The 17,561-nt window shown below is 40.0% G+C and overlaps 1 protein-coding gene across 5 annotated transcripts in view; it reads right to left on the bottom strand.

Moving 5' to 3' along the window:
- ccm2 (CCM2 scaffold protein) overlaps positions 1-17,561 on the bottom strand; it is a 127,541-nt gene that overhangs the window by 26,859 nt on the left and 83,121 nt on the right. For all 5 annotated transcript variants that reach the window (XM_043682484.2, XM_043682476.2, XM_043682487.2 and 2 more), the window contains 2 exons: positions 8,548-8,677; positions 6,316-6,454 (listed from right to left, as the gene is read on the bottom strand). In XM_043682484.2, coding sequence (XP_043538419.2) covers positions 6,316-6,454; positions 8,548-8,677 — 269 coding nt within the window. The remainder of the gene's footprint in view (positions 1-6,315; positions 6,455-8,547; positions 8,678-17,561) is intronic.

Here is a 17,561-nt window from a genome sequence, read left to right as displayed (position 1 = left end):
GAAGGCTTCCACACAATTAAGGGTCAAACTGTATCATCACATAATGCTGCTATATCTTTTCATTATAATTACCTCAAGACAGACATGCAACACTTCCCCTTTAAACTGATCCCAAATGAAATCCAAGAGAATTCTTATACAATCATCAGATACAGCAGCTCTAATGAAAATAAAGTTCAGGAACAACAACATTCACAAATAAATTATAGTAGCGGGGCTAAATGCCAGGAACATAAAGTTGAAACATGATTTGCAACCAAAAAAAAAGACCTCTCTGAAATGGTATTAAGTCAGGATTCCCAAACGTGGAAATCAGAACTCAAAGTGGGCTAACATTTGGGGGCCACGAGATCTGAAACAATAACATAAGGTGGAATTCAAACCAAGTTTAACAACCGTACTCCTGCTCTAATGGGTTCTCACTGAGGGGGTACAAAAACATTCAAGCTTTGAAATGCGGGTTGCATTAGGGAGAGAGTTGGGAAGCGCTGTATTGAAGAAGGTAGAACCAAATAAAATAAAGAAAAATCTTGGTGAAAAAGGAAATCATGGAAAATCTTTAAGTGAGCAAGAGAATCCAACAGGAATTTATTCCATTAACAACACGATAATTATGAAGTACAGCTTGTTCTGCTATAATGCGTTTCGTCAACCCGAATTTGCTGCAATTGAATCAGGGACATTGTTTCTAAAGCACGAAGCTTTACAATGTATTGGCTGTAACACTATTACATCGCCAACACTAAGTGCTGTTTCTGAAACACAATCGGTCTATAACTTAGGATTGCACAAGAACGTAACCATCAGGTCATAGAAGAACTGGCTGTACCTGCAAAACTTGAAAACTCAAAAGGAAAATTAAATCTAAAAAAAGAGATAAAATTCTTATATAACAGATAAAAGGAATGCAACATAAGTCAGTCAAAAGGTGAAAACATTTTTCAATAAAAGTCACGTAGGGTACAGCAATTAAAGGATGAGCAAGATAAACTCAGAAGAAAACTGACTAATGATTTTATCTCAGTACTTAAAAGATAATGGAACATACACTTCATTAAATGACTCGATTAGACGATGAGTTTGAATGGTTAATAGTGGGACAGGGGAAAAAAATACTTAAACAAAACTAAAGAGGCCAAGTCCCCAGAGTTCAGACGATATCCATAAGTCCATACTGAAGGAATCTAGAGGAGGAGACAGCAGAGACACTAGTTTACAAATACAGAAAAAAAGTTCTGTAGAATCAAGTGTATTGTTTTAGGAAAGGCAGATAATATCATTTTGATATTTAAAAGAAGGGGGAAGCCTGAAATTATTGGCCAATTAATTTATCATCTGTAGGATAGATGCTAGAATCCATATGAAATCAATATTAATATATAGATGGAAAATCTATGGGTCAACATAATTCCAAAAAGCTAGTTTCGCTTAACTAACCTGACAGGATTTCTTTTGAAGACTTAAAATTGGCAAGAGTGATGCAGCAGATTGCAGTGCGTGGACTGCCATAAAAAAAGCAAGTCAGGTATCTGAGTCAGGCTTGGGATAAAGGCTTGAACAAGTGGAGGGAGAGGACAAATGGTTGAAAATAGCAAATTGGATGAAAAAGAAAGTAAACAAGTGCAGAGGTAAAGTCTAATTATCTGTTTTGGAATGCAGGAATCAATGGCTCACAGACATTAAACTTAGTCAGATTTTGCAAGTGATACTGAGTGACTGCTCCTCAAACAGTTAAGCAATTAAGCTTAATACAAGCTAACATTAGAAAACTTGCAGAATAGGCAGTTAAATGGCAAATGAACTTTAATACAAAACAAGAAATTTACTGCTAAACTGCAAAATTGGATGAAAAACTATTAAAGGATGTAATAAAAGCATAAATCGGATTTAAATTTAATATTGCATTAAAATGCAGTGCTATTTTAGCTCTAAAGTTAAACAAAGAATTGCAGATGTTGTTAGTAAAACAAAAACAAATTACTGGAGAAACTCAGCAGGTTTGAAAGTATCTGCAGAGAGAAAGCAGAGTTCATGTCACAAATCGAATGACCCTTTTCCAAATTTCCAATAACTAGGAAATAGTGGTACTTGTGCGGTGGTAGGCCTGGGGAAAGAAAAAGGGGAGGAGCGAGAGATGGAAGCCACAGGGATACAAGGCAACATAACTAGGAGACAAAGCTCAGTGGAAAGAAAAAGTGGATAATGGGTACCAAAATAATGATGGAAATAAAGATTGGCATGCAGACAGAATGCAGATGTTTCACAAGGCAGTTGCTCAGGTCTGCGTTTCACCTCCCCAATGCAGAGGAGATTGCACTGCTCATAATGTGGTTTCAACACCGCCAATCCTTTTTCACCTACTTCCAGTCCCCATGATCAGCTTTTCTTTCTTCTGAGCATACAATTACCATCTCTCTGTCTCCCTAACAGGCATTCTCTCTCCGGGTTCCATCTTCAACCATCACACACCCCTAACCCAACTGAGAATTCAGATGGAACATAATTTTTCAAACTTAAAATTAAAAGGAACAATATGGAAAGCTAGTGAAACAATATGGATAGTCATGTTTCTTTAGTGAAAGTAAAGAATTTTTAAAAGTGTCAACAATAGGGTGGCATGGTGGCTCAGTGGTTAGCATTGCAGCCTCACAGCACCCGGGTCCCAGGTTCGATTCCAGCCTCGGGTGATTGTGTGCGGAGTTTGCACATTCTCCCCGTGTCTGCGTGGGTTTCCTCCGGGTGCTCAGGTTTCCTCCTACAGTCCAAAGCTGTGCAGGTCAGGTGAATTGGCCATGCTAAATTGTCCATAGTGTTAGGTGCATTAGTCAGAGGGAAACGGGTGTGGGTGGGTTACTCTTTGGAGGGTCAGTATGGACTTGTTGGACCTAAGGGCCTGTTTCCACACTGTAGGGAATCTAATCTAAAAAATAATGGAGGACACAACAGGTAAGTTGATCATTAAATATGACATTTGTCCCAACGATTATTTATGAAGAGTAATGACATTTCTTAGTACAGCTTCAGAAGTTGTACAGATATGAAATAAAAAAGCATGAATACTAGAAACATTCAACAAATCAAGCAGCAACTGTGGAGTGAGGAAACAGTAAATGTTTCAAGGCTGATGACCATTCAGAACTGAAATTGCTTAAAAGATGCAACAGTTCTAAGTTGGAAGGATAGAATAAATGAAAAGCATTGTTTATGCAGAAGACAGGAAACATTAAAATGACAGAGATAAATATTGTTCATTACTATTTTCCCTACCATCTATCCTATTCCCAAAGCTTCCTTTTCTTTCAACGGTCCCCTTTCTTGCTACTAGATTTCCAAGTACTCCTCCACTGCAGATAAAGGGAGCAACAGAAATATTCTCATCTCTCTCCCTTTCCTCCCACCCCTACTACACCCAAACCCCACTAAACTCCAAAACAGAGAAACTGCTAGAACATCAACTACTTCAAATATTTTGTTTTTATTTCATAGTTAAAACCTCTGCAGTATTTTGTTCTTGGTGAGCCTGAACAGAAAAAAAAAGACTAAGTTCGTTCCTAATGAAAGGTTAAATTACTTCGTGAAAATATTAAAACTAATATTTCAGTCCCCCATTCAGTAGGCTTCTGTACAATTTGAATTATAAAAGATATCTGCTTTATATAGACATGGCTAACTTCTACTTCACCAGACTGTGCCTTACAAATGGAAAGCTTCCCATTCCACCAAATGTATCACATGGAGTCCTTGGGCAAGTCAAAGGGGCCGGCCTCCTGTTGGTACGCTGACAGAATGACCCTGGTCAGTTACTACGCCGCAGACTTAGAACATCTAATGGTGAAGTGCTGACCCTACTACCTGCCACGGGGAGTTCACTTCTGCATGGAGTGGGATGTAAACTGCTGTCAGGATAGCAGAAGTAAAGAGCACACAATGAAATATACACTACAATAAAATAGCTTTGAGACAGAATTCTGAGGCCTTACTATAGTAGTCAGGGGCTTCAACCAGTCCACCTATCATGTACCACCAACAGGAATCCTGTCCCACCAGAGGTCCAAACACCCTGGACCTTTGCTGTAGAACCAAAGATACCTACTGCTCCATGCCCCATCCACATTTTGGTAAATCAGACGACAAGGCTATGGTCCTTCTCCCAGCTTACAAACAGGAACTGAAGTGCAAGGATCCAGAACAAAAAGTCGTACATTAATGATCTGAGGTAAATGGCGAGCATCTATATGACTGACTGTTTGGAGTCAGTGGACTGGTCCACATCCAAGAACTCAGCAGCCAATCTGAATATGTCACTAGTCATGGACTTCATCAGTAACCGTCTAGAGGTCTGTGTGCTAAAGAAATTAATCCAAGTGTTCCCCAACTGGAAGTCACGGATGAACTGGAAGACCCACTCTCTACTGAAATCCAGGTCTGAGGCATTAAAGCTGCGTGACCCTGACCCACACAGGAAATCTCGTTATGATCCTCACAAAGCTATCAGGGATGCCAAAGGACAATACCAAACTAAAGTCCCATGCTGACATACATCAACTGTGGCAAGGCCAGCATGATATAAACAGGCTATAAAAAGTGAATTTGAGTAGAATTGCTGACAACAATGCAAACCTCCCTGATTAGCTCAATGCTTATTTTCACTGCCCTTCTGTTCAAATGAATCCACAGCCACTGATGTCAGATTGCCCTTCAGGTGAACTCACAGAAAGCAACTGGCCTGGATGGACCCCCGACTAGGTACTTAGTTCTTGTGCGGACCACCTGACGGGAGTAGTCGCAGATATCTGTAACGTCTCCTCACTACAATGTGATGTGGCCACCTTCTCTAATAAGACCACTATCATCCAGTGCCTATGAAAACTCAGACAACTACTGCCCAGTAGTTTTGACACCCATCATTATGAAATGCTTTGAGAAGTTGGTAGGAGCACACATTAACTCCAGCCTTCCAGATTGCCTTGATCCTTTGCAATTCACCTACTGTCACAATAGGTCTGCAGCAGACACCATCTCCCCGACCCTACCTTCAGCCCTGGAACATCTGGATAATAAGGACATCTATGTCAGGCTCCTATTTATTGACTTTGACTCGGATTCAACATGACAATTCCAACAAAACTCATATCCAAATCAGGACCTAGGACTCTGCCTGCCACTCTGCAACTGGATCCTCTACCTCCTGACCTGCAAACCACAATCAACAAGGATAAGCAACACCATCTCCTCCATAATGATTCTCGACACCAGTTGCCTGCAAGGTTGTGTATTCTGCCTCTTTCGACACTCCTTACAGTCACCACTGTGGCCAAATTCAGCTTATAAATTTGCTGATGACATCACCCTAAAAAGGATGAGGGTCATTGGACCTGAAACGATAACAGATTTCTCTCCACAGTTGCTGCCAGACCTGCTGAGATTTTCCAGCAATTTCTGTTTAGGTTTTAGATTTCCAGCAACTGCAGTTGTTGTTAATCTCTCTCTCAATGTCAGCAAAACAAAGGAGTTGGTCATCGACTTCAGGAAGCGGAGCGAAGGACATGTTCCTGGTTTGTATCCTTGGTGCTGAGGTGGACGTGGTTGAGGGCTTCAAGTTCTTGAGAGTACATATCACTAACGATCTATCCTGGTCCATCCACGTCAATGCTACAATCGAGGAAACAATGCCTCTACTTTCTTATAAGGAATTTTATAAGGAAATTCTGCATCTCCACAATGACTTTTACGTATTTTTAAAAGATACACCAAAAGAAAGTACCCTATCTGGATGCATCACAATTGCTTTGCCCAAGACCACAAGAAATTATACAGCATTCTTAATGCAGCCCAGTCCGTCATGAAAACTAGCCTTCCACTGACTGTCTACACTTCCTAGTAGCTCAGGAAAACAGCCAACCTAATCAAAGACCCCTTCATCATGGTTATATGCTCTTCCATCCCCTTCCAATCAGGCAGAAGATACAAAAGTTTGAAAACACATACTAACAGATTTAAGAACAGCTTCTTACCTATGGTTCTCAGACATATGAACATACCTCAGTTGATTTTTCTCTGCGCCTTCTCTAGCTGTAACACTATATTCTGCATTGTTTTATTACTCTGGTGTACTTAAGGTAGGTATGATTTGTCAGGTTAGCATGCAATACAATACATTATGTATCTGTACATCTGACAATAAATCAAAGTATCAATGAAACATTTATGATTTTCTTAAAACTGAATTGGCTTTGTCAATGCGCGAGAAATACAAATTCTCATTACACACCCAAAAAAATTACTGTTTAACTCTAAATGGGACATGTAACTTACCAAGCAAAAGAAACTTTCTACCATCACCATACAACTGTCGAAGACTGATGCAAAATTCATGAATTGAGGCACCATTGCGATACTCGTGTAGAAGTGTAGCAAACTTCTGGATTTCTTCAGATGTTAACTTCGTTCTCAGCTGCAAAACAGAATTGACAATTAACTACATAACAGATCAAAATTTGTGACAAGAAACTATCAAATCATTCCCTACACACCTTCCTTAGCAGGACCGTGCCTCCTTAGTTTGGCACACACTTTTGTAGACAAACACTGACAAAGCAACTAGAGCTGTGGTGGCAACTAAAGAGATGTAGATTCTGTAAAACAAATATTTTCCGTTTCACTGCACTGATCCTGACGTGAGACCTCCTATGGTCTTGCAAATTCTTCAGTCCAGCAACAGGTCCACTGTCACTGGATTACTGAAGTACAATTTGTAGAAGATTAACTTTTCTCAGGCACATTCAACCAAAAATCACAGAACTGGATAACTGCTCATATGACAATATAGCAAATCTATTAAGATTATAGACAAGCATATGTCCATAAGCAACGAGCCTCAAACATTACAACTTTATTTCCAAACAAAGCCATTCAAGTTAACCAAAACCAGTATTACTTACGACCATTTGTTATCTTCCTTATTTAAAAAAAACAATTGCACGTTAAATTTACATTGTACCCAGTTTAGGGTGGGTGGCCGCAGTACTGATTTGCCAGGTTAGTAGTATGTAGGTTTCACTGAAAAGAATTATACTTCCAAATAGCCAATGTTTTCTGCATACAGAATATGCAGAAGTAGACCTCCTCTGCCAAATACTAGAACTTAAATACTTCTAGTTATAGCAGCAGTATACATAATTTCAAATATCTAAATCAACTCCAAGTTTTTAAAAACAGTAGAAAAATATTCAATGCCTTAAGCTGGATTCACTGTCACAAAAAAAAAAACAACTGTCAAACAATTGTGCAATAATGGTCAAGTTACAATATGATCAAATCATTTGGAGAAAAGTATGCTTTTGGAGAAAGAACACCTGGGCTCTTAAGATTCCTCAATTACAAAATAATAATGTAAAGGTTTTAAGGCATTTATTATTGTTGGGTTTATTGAAACTGCAACTATTACCAATTGCACGTGTTACCAAATGATTTTGACTGTCTCATTAAATACAATTTGAGAGCTATAGCAAGCATGTCAAACCAAAAACACAACAATTGAGTGATTTAGAGGTGTTGGTCATTACAGACTGAATATATCCAGTTTAATGCATTTCCAGACTTTCCTACACTGCAAAATATTAATAAAAATCAAAATGGAGCATGATTAGACTTAGTCCATAAAAAAGGTAAAAATTACAGAATTCATAAGTCAAAACACCATATAACATTGTCATTGCTATGACTCAGATAACACATTGTACAGACATCCGTCTCATTTATTTGCACGTTAAAGAGATCAGATTTCAGAATTTCTTTAGCTTTTTAATTTTATAAAGAGTTCTAATTTCTCAGCCTACTTAAAAGAGGGGAGAGTTGTAATTTACCTTGAGTATAGTCCAAATCAAGGCCAAGATATTTAGTCTGCTACACTAAATACCTATAGATCTTAAGCAGTGAAGCAGAAATATCCCAAAAAGTACAAGATCTATGATGATTCGGAGATGCCGGTGTTGGACTGGGGTGTACAAAGTTAAAAATCACACAACACCAGGTTATAGTCCAACAGGTTTAATTGGAAGCACACTAGATCTATGTACAAGTACAAGATCTATGATGTACAAAACATGAAATAGGTGAATGACAAACACATGACAACTCACATTTCTTATTATTTTGTGGATCATTTACACCAAGTAGTGGGGGCGGGGAACAGGGCAATCAAATTTCAGTGTATAAAAAAATTATAAAGTTTAATCTAGAATGATAGCAAAAAAATACAGTAAAAAATGTTTGTAAACATCCTTTAAAACTGAAGGGTTGACATCATTGTTCTCCATGTTTTCAGGATTATTTGAATGTTCTTGAATTTAGCATAGTACAGCTCCCCTTTCTGCTGGATATATTGAGGATGAACCAGGAGTCCTTCAACTCCACTGACCTTAAATGATAGGCAATTAGATAAACCACTACCACAAAAGTAATAATTTCAGTATGAAAGAGTATTTCGTTTTATTGCTATAACCAAAAACTAAAATGTTTGTTTTGACATCAGGAGCAGCAACTTACTGTCATCATGTAATCCTGAAGCAATTCAGCTGCAGAAGTACTGAGCTCACTGTCACTAACATTTTTGATCTGAGGTGATGGTAGAGTTGAAGATGGTGAATTTCCTCCTGCATCTGAACCCTGAAAAGACCTGAGTGAACCAAAAGAAACTTTTTTTTAAAAATGGAGACCTAAACAGCCAAGAAGAATGAACTTGAATCTAAAACACAAAATACTGGATTCAGTTTTACATTGTGAAATGCATCTAATTACCAAATTTTGACATTTAACTGTGATAAGCCAAACTCCAAGTACAAAATTACAGAAAATTTCACAAAACTGCATAATGGGCCAATTGGCCCTATTAGTCCATGCCAATGTTTATGTTTCATATGAATCGTCCTGACCTAAGTCTACCATACCAATTAATGCTTTCCTTTCTCTTGCTTGACCAGGTTCCCCTAAATATCTCTGTATACTATGCAACCATTCTGTAGTAGCAAGTTCCACGTTCTCTCAACGTTCTCTCATGTATTACAAATTTCCAATTGAATTCCTCAGTAGCTTTCTTAGACTGATGGCCTCTAGTTATGTTATTTCCCACAAAAGGCAAGATTTTCTCTATACACAAAGAAAGCTATTCATAATTTTAAATACGAGATCAGCCCTCTTCTCCCATCTAATTCAGCCTGTCAATCTTTTTCCTATATATATATATATATATATATATATATATATACACACACATTGTTGAAAGTCTTCTCTGCGTCCATACCAGTATCTCTACATCCTTTTTATTGCATGACTAGAACTGCACATGAAGCTCAGTGTTTGGTTCACTTCTGTTTAAATGTCCATACTAACCTATGGCACAATTGTAGCAATTGCTGTATTTGAACCTCAACTTGAAACTTCCAAGCAATAACTGACCTTCCTATTCTTTCCAAAAGTCTACATCACAAGTGACCCTTTAAATTTCATTTTGCAATTACCTGCCAATTCACAATTATTAACTGCTGTCCTTTTCAGTCTGGACGATCCTACCAATTTGATGACATCCACATTTATTGTGTTTTTGATTCCAAAGTCCTAATCATTAGTGTAAATTGTGTACAGACCATCTTCCTCCCTTTCTGCCAATCTGAGTAACTTGACTTCTGTCTCATCTGCTTCATCTAGAGGTCAGCTAGCCATTCATTCTGCCACTTGTTACCAACTCTACATTTACTGCCTTATTCATTAGCCCTTTGTGGGGGTTTTGAAGGAAAACATTTTAGACTGAACTGCATACAGATACAGCCTGCAGAGAATTTTATTCACAAAAAATATTTTTAAGCTTCCTGTTTCAGAAGGCCAAGGAGGAGGACTGCCTTCATGATAAGGAGGAAGTGACGACTGCAGATGCTGGAGATCAGTGTTGAAGAGTGTGGTGCTGGAAAAGCACAGCTGGTCTGGCAGCATCTGAGGAGCAGGAGAATCGACGTTAAGCATAAGTTCTTCATCAGGAATTATGAAGATTTTCCTGCTCCTCTGATGCTGCCTGACCAGCTGTGTATTGCCAGCACCACCCTCTTCGACCAATGTCCATATATCTCTACTTGCAGCCACCTTATACTTAACTGCTGAATTAGCAGCAAACTTGTTTTGGCATTATTTTGATACTGCTTGCCCTATTGAATTTAAGCAGGAGCTTCAGTCCCCACTTTTCAATTCCTTGCTCTATCTATTGCTAAAACAGTAGCCCTGCAAATTTCAGTTCAAGCGTTAATTCCCCATAAGAGTCACAAATGAACCTGCTCCCACCACATACAGTGCATTCCACTGGCTGCATAAAAATGGTTTTCCTCATGTCATCTTTGGTTCTTTATCTATTCAGCACAATCAACATTCCTGACGTTCAACACTTATGACAATGGGAACAGTTTCGCTTTATCTAATGTACAAAACCTTATGATTTGAGCACTGATAACAAATTTGCTCTGAACTTAAGTAAACTCAGCTTTTCTAAATTGACTTAATTGAAGTCCTTCATCCCTCGAAGGATTTTTGTTTTCTTGCAAGCTTCAGGTTTCAAATTCTACCTAAATTTTGGTTGTCAGAATTCTATGCAAAACTCCAGTGGAGACCAAACTAGTGTTAAGAGTCAGTTATCACAGTATAGACGGGGACCTTATGGTCCATCGATATTATGTCAATTCTCCACTGAGCAATGGAGCCAGTTCTATTCCCCAACTAAGCATGGACGTTTACTTCCTTTGAAACCATTTGTCTCTGGCTTCACTATGTATGCAGAGTTCTAGGTCATTACAATCCACCAAACTAACAAAAAAGATAGTTATTCACATCCTCACCGCCTCTGTTGCTCAAAAGTTTAAAGTTTGTGTCTCCAGAGTGCATCTACCATTAATTAATAGGAACAATTTTTAATGTCTTTGTTTCAACAAGTTGTAATCTTGTACATTCAAATTCCCCCGACCTCTTTTGCATCAAAGAAAACAATACCAACTTCTCCAACCGAAGTCCTTCTCCCTGGAACAATTTCATTAAAGCTGCCTGGCACCCTCACAAGGATGCATGTAGCCTTCCTAAAATGCGACAAAAGCAGACTGGAAAATGCTAGCTTTCACCTTTGTGCTTCCTCAGGCTTCAGTATAACTCCTTGCTTTGTACTCAATGCCTCTACTTAAATGAAACAAATTCCTATGCTTGCTAACTGCACTCCAATATTTCCTCCATCTTTAAAAGGATCTATGCACATTAAACACAAATTCCCCCACTCCTGTATGATGTGCCATTAAGTCTACATTTCTTCGCTCTTGCGCTTCTGACAAAATGCAACATCTCAACCATTGCAAATTCCACCCATCATGCTTTCCCATTGTCCTATATAATCTACTCTCATGGTTGAGAGGGAACCGATGTTGGGATCCAAATGAAGGGGGAGACATATTGGAATTTCACAAGCTAGGAAAAGCGTGGTGAATGGTTCTGTTAATTATAAGGGAGGTTTAGTTCAGTACTGACTTCCTGAAGAAATGGAATGTAGAATCAGTTTGAATAGAGATGAGAAATAAAGGTAGAGGTCATGCACACATTATAGGTCCCCTAACAGTAGTTAAACTGTAGGACAGCATAAATAAAGAAATAAAAAGTGAAGACATTTCCTGGAGAAATAGGTTTTCAAGCCAAGCAACCAGCAAGTTAATCTAGATCAGTTAATGTGCAATAAGAGACAATCAAAATCTCAGTCAAGGAGCCTCTAGGCAATATGACAAATTTAAAATTCTATATCTATGAGCAAACTAGAGTTATTTGGTCCATCAAAACTGCTCCACCATTCAATCAGGTTTCTTAACCCACTCTCCTGTCTTTTCCATGTAACCCTTGACCCCTGATCATGTAAGGACTGTTTAACCTTAATACACAATGACTTGACCAAGTAGGTTCGATACGGCCACCCTCAAATGTCAGCATGTTTCTTTAGAGAGGAGGCTCAAAACTGCTCAATATTCCAAATGTAGTATGACCAGAGTCTTATGCAGCCTCAACAGTAGATCTCTGCTCTTGCATTCTAGCCCTCTTGAATTGCCTTCCTAACTGCCAACTGAACCTGCATGTTAACCTTAAGAAAACCCTACACAGACTTCAGATTCGGAAGCCTTTCACCATTTCGAAAGGAGTCCATGCCTCTATTCTTCCTACCAAAGTACACTAGCTGATACTTTCTCATATTGTGTCCAGTTCCTCATTAGAGGAAAGCTTTAGAGAGGGTGCTGAGGAGATTTACTAGGATGCTGCCTGGACAGGAGGGCATGCCTTATGAAGAAAGGTTTGCTTTTCCCATTGCAGCGAAGGAGGGTGAGGGGTGACTTGATAGAGGCGTACAAGACGATGAGAGGCATAGAGAGAGTGGACAGCCAGAGACTTTTTCCCATGGTGGAATTGTTTATCACAAGGGGGCATAATTTAAAGGTAACTGGAGGAAGGTTCAAGGGAGATGTCAGACGTAGGTTCTTTACTCAATGGTGGGTGCATGAAATGCACTGCCAGTAGTGGTAGTAGAGTCGGATACATTAGGGACATTTAAGCGACTTAGATAGGCATGCGGAAGTTAGTACAATGAAGGGTATGTAGGTTAGTCTGATTTTAGAATAGGATAAAAGGCCGGCACAACATTGAGAGCCAAAGGGCCTTTACTATGCTGTACTGTTCTAAGTTCTATTACACTCCATTTGCCACTTTTGTCCATTCTCGTCTGTCCTTCTGCCACCTCCTATTTTCCCAACACTACCTGTCCTTCCACCTTTGTGTCATTCACAAACATAGCAACATTTGCTCTTAGTTCCTTCATCCAGATTAGTGTAAAACGTGAATAGCTGTGAACTTAACACTGACTCCTGTAGAACTCCTCCAGTCACTGGCTGCCATTTTAAAAAAAAGCACCCTTTATCCCTACATTCTGCCTTTTGCCAGTCAGCCAATCTATTATATGCCAGTACCTTGCTACTAACACCAGGGTCCTGTTTAGCAATCTCACCAGCAGACCTGGTGTCAACCGCTAGGGGAAAACTGTGTCTTCCGCCAGCTCAAAAACTGTTAGGAAGACTTCAATGTTCAAGGACTGGTAGAAGCCTGGAGTTCTTTTTGCGAGCATAAATTGCTGCTTGATCAACTACAGATTTCAACAGAGTTCAGTACACTTATATTGACCCAATCTTTAAAAGGGATACAGGGCACAATTAGTTATGTTGAGTTAGGTGACGTTTTCAGTATAATCTCACTGAATGGCAGAACAGGCTTGAGGAGTGAAATTCAAAAAAGTTAGTCTTTTAGAGCAACAGCAATTGTATCACTCTTAAAAAGCTGTCACACAAATGTGTGGTCAGTGATGACTTTGAGGGTTGTCAATAGGATTGAGCAAATGCATTAAGATGATGGATGGAGTGTTTTATGTATTTGGGTACTACAGCCCAGCTCACAAACCAGACCCAGAGCAGATAGGGCATACTTATTTAAAAAGATCTAGATACAAGAGCAGAAACATACTCCTGGGGCCATATAAGGCCCGGCAGCATTTGGAATACTTAATGCAGTTTTGGGCTCTGTGTCCAAAAGGATGCACATGCTGCATTGGAGGGGGTCCAGATTCTTATCTGAAGAATCCAAGATGGAGGACCGGAAAAAATTCTGTCTGTAACAGCTGCTCCTTTTAGCAGGTATTTTAGGTGCTGGAGGTGATTTCCTCAAATGCCAGGAGCAGCAATTACTGTTCTATATGCTGTTGCATTGCTTTGGAACCTTGGGGAAAAAAAGTAAAAACAACAGCAGTTTTAAGAGGGAGAAGAACAGTCAAAGGAAGCACAGTGAGGTCAGTGCAGGGGGGAGAGAGAGGGGAAAGAGAGAGGGAGGGAGAGGGAAAAGAGAGAGGGAGAGGGAAGAGGGAGGGAGAGAAAACAGACAGACAAATTGACAGCAGTGAACCTGCACAGTTACTGACTTTGCTGTTTGAATTCATGTATCTCTAGACATCGGAGTGCATCTGGGAAAATTAACAAACCATGAAATTCACAATTGATCTTGGAGGAACTATTTGGGCAAAGTTCACAGCACAGAAGCAGGTAAGTGTATTGTTTTTAAGTGGGACCTACAGAAAGTCTGCAGTAGTGAGTAGAGTGGGTTCTTTTTTGATTTTTTTTTAAGATAGATTGCTTGATTAAACTTAAAATATAAGCCATAATTTATTAATTTAATCTGGGTCAGCGTTTCGTAGAGGAATAAGTTGGTGTTATTTTCTGGATCTGTAGATTGTGAAGGAGCAAAAATGGCCTTTAGTAGAGTGATATGTGCTTCATGTCAGATGTGGGAGTTTAAAGAGAATTTAAGGGTTACTGCGGATTATATCTGCAATAAATGCTGTTGGTTGCGAATCTCATCAGACCGAATAGATCGGTTGGACAATTAGAAGCAATGAGGAATTTGCAACAGCAACAGTATGCAATGGATGGCAGTTATAGGAGGGGGGGGGGGGGGTGGAAAAGAGAAGAGTGTCTCAGGCACACAGATTGGTTAACTCCACGAAAGGTAAGAGAGGTAGAGGTAGGCAATTAGCGCAGGAGCCTTCTGTGTCTATACCCATTTCAAACAGTATGCTGTTTTGGAAAATGTAGGGGCTGACAGATTCTCAGAGGAACGTGGCACAAACAGCCAAGTTTCTGGTATTGAGACTGGCTCTAATGCAATGAAGAATATATCAGGTTCCAAGAGATCAATTGTATTAGGGGACTCTAGTCCAAGGTACAGACAGACATTTCTGTGGCCAGCAGCGAAAAATCAGAATGGTGTGTTGCTTCCCTGGTGCCAGGATCAAGAAAGTCTCAGAGTGTGCAGAATGTTCTCAAGGGGAGAGGATCCAGCAAGAGGTCATTGTCCACATTGGAACCAACAACATTGGAAGGGAAAAGATTGACATTCTGGAGGGAGATGACAGAGAGTTAGGCAGGAATTTTAAAAGGAGGTTCTCGAGTGTAGTAATATCTGGATTACTCCCAGTGCTATGAGCTAATGAGGGCAGGAATAGGAGGATAGAGCAGATGAATGCATGGCTGAGAAAGTGGTGTACGAGAGAAGGATTCACATTTTTGGACCATTGGAATTTCTTTTGGGGTAGAAGTGACCTGTGCAAGGAGGACGGTTTGCACCTAAATTGGAAGGGGACTAATATACTGGCAGGGAGATTTGTTAGAGCTGCTCGGGAGGATTTAAACTAGTAAGGTGGGGGAGTGAGACCCAGGGCGATAGTGGGGAGAGAGATCAATCTGACACTGGTACAGTTGAGAACAGTAGCGAGTCAAACAAACAGGCAGGGACAAGGTAGGACTAATAAATTAAACTGCATTTATTTCAATGCAAGGGGCCTAACAGGGAAGGCAGATGAACTCAGGGCATGGTTAGGAACATGGGACTGGGATATCATAGCAATTACAGAAACATGGCTCAACGATGGGCAGGACTGGCAGCTTAACGTTCCAGGATACAAATGCTATAGGAAGGATAGAAGGGGAGGCAAGGGAGGAAGAGGAGTGGCGTTTTTGATAAGGGATACATTACAGCTGTGCTAAGGGAGGATATTCCTGGAAATACATCCAGGCAAGTTATTTGGGTGGAACTGAGAAATAAGAAAGGGATGATCACCTTATTGGGATTGTATTATAGACCCCCTAATAGTCAGAGGAAAATTGGAAAACAAACTTGTAAGGAGATCTCAGCTATCTGTAAGAATAATAGGGTGGTTATGGTAGGGGATTTCCAAACAGAGTGGGACTGCCATAATATTAAGGGTATAGATGGAGAGGAATTTGTTAAGTGTGTACAAAAAGATTTTCTGATTCAATATGTGGATGTATCTACTCGAGAAGGTGCAAAACTTGACCTACTCTTGGGGAAAAAAAAGGCAGGGCAGGTGACTGAGGTGTCTGTGGGGGAGCACTTTGGGGCCAGCGACCATAACTCTATTAGATTTAAAATAGAGTGATGGAAAATTATAGACCAGATCTAAAAGTTGAAGTTCTAAATTGGAGAAGGGCCAATTTTGACAGTATTAGGCAAGAACTTTCAAAAGCTGATTGGGGGCAGATGTTCGAAGGTAAAGGGATGACTGGAAAATGGGAAGCCTTCAGAAATGAGATAATGAGAATCCAGAGAAAGTATATTCCTGTTCGGGTGAAAGGAAAGGTTGGTAGGTATAGGGAATGTGGGATGACGAAAGATATTGAGGAATTGGTTAAGAAAAAGAAGGAAGCATATGTCAGGTATAGACAAGATAGATTGAGTGAATCCTTAGAAGATTATAAAGGCAGTAGGAGTATACTTAAGAGGGAAATCAGGAGGGCAAAAAGGAGACATGAAATAGCTTTGGCAAGTAGAATTAAGGAGAATGAAGGTGAATCCAGAGGGTTTTTACAAATACATTAAGGACAAAAGGATAATTGGAGAGAAGACAGGGCCCCTCAAAGGATCAGCAAGGCGCCCTTTGTGTGGAGCTGCAGAAAATGGGGAGATACAAAATAAATATTTTGCATCAGTATTTACTGTGGAAAAGGATATGGAAGATATAGAAAGTAGTGAAATAAATGGTAAAACCTTGCAAAATGTCCATATTACAGAGGAGGAAGCGCTGGACGTCTTGCAACGCTGGATGTCTTGCAACGCATAAAGGTGGATAAATCCCCAGGGACTGATCAGGTGTACCCTAGAACTCTGAGGAAAGCTAGAGAAGTGCTTTCTGGACCTCTTGCTGAGATATTTGTATCAATAGTCACAGGTGAGGTGCCAGAAGACTGGAGGTTGGCTAACGTGTTGCCACTGTTTAACAACAGTAGTAAGGACAAGCCAGGGAACTATAGGCCAGTGAGCCTGACGTCGGTGGTGGGCAAGTTGTTGGAGGGAATCCCGAGGGACAGGATGTAAATGTATTTGGAAAGGCAAGGACTGATTAGGGATAGTCAACATGGTTTTGTGCATGGGAATCATGTCTCACAAACTTGATTGAGTTTTTTTGACGTAGTAACAAAGAGAATTGATAAGGGCAGAGCAGTAGATGTAATCTATATGGACTTCTGTAAGGCGTCAACAAGGTTTCCCCATGGGAGACTGGTTAGCAAGGTTAGATCTCACGGAATAAAGGGAGAGCTCGCCATTTGGATACAGAACTGGTTCAAATGTAGAAGACAGAGGATGGTGGTGGTGGATTGTTTTTCAGACTGGAGGCCTGTGACCAGTAGAGTGCCACAAGGATCTGTGCTGGGTCCTCTACTTTTTGTCATTTACATAAATGATCTGGATGCGAGCATAAGAGGTACTGTTAGTAAGTTTGCAGATGACACCAAAATTGGAGGTGTAGTGGACAGCGAAGGTGGTTACCTCGGAATTACAACAGGATCTTGATCAGATGGGTCAATGGGCTGAGAAGTGGCAGATGGAGTTTAATTTAGATAAATGTGAGGTGCTGCATTTTGGGAAAGCAAATCTTAGCAGGA

Source organism: Chiloscyllium plagiosum, unplaced genomic scaffold (genome assembly GCF_037043375.1).
Source record: "Chiloscyllium plagiosum isolate Xiang-an unplaced genomic scaffold, Cpla_swu_hap1 HiC_scaffold_3, whole genome shotgun sequence".
Classification (NCBI taxonomy): domain Eukaryota; kingdom Metazoa; phylum Chordata; class Chondrichthyes; order Orectolobiformes; family Hemiscylliidae; genus Chiloscyllium; species Chiloscyllium plagiosum.
Note: the sequence above shows the minus strand (reverse complement) of the source record. Positions and strands in the feature narration are given on the sequence as shown.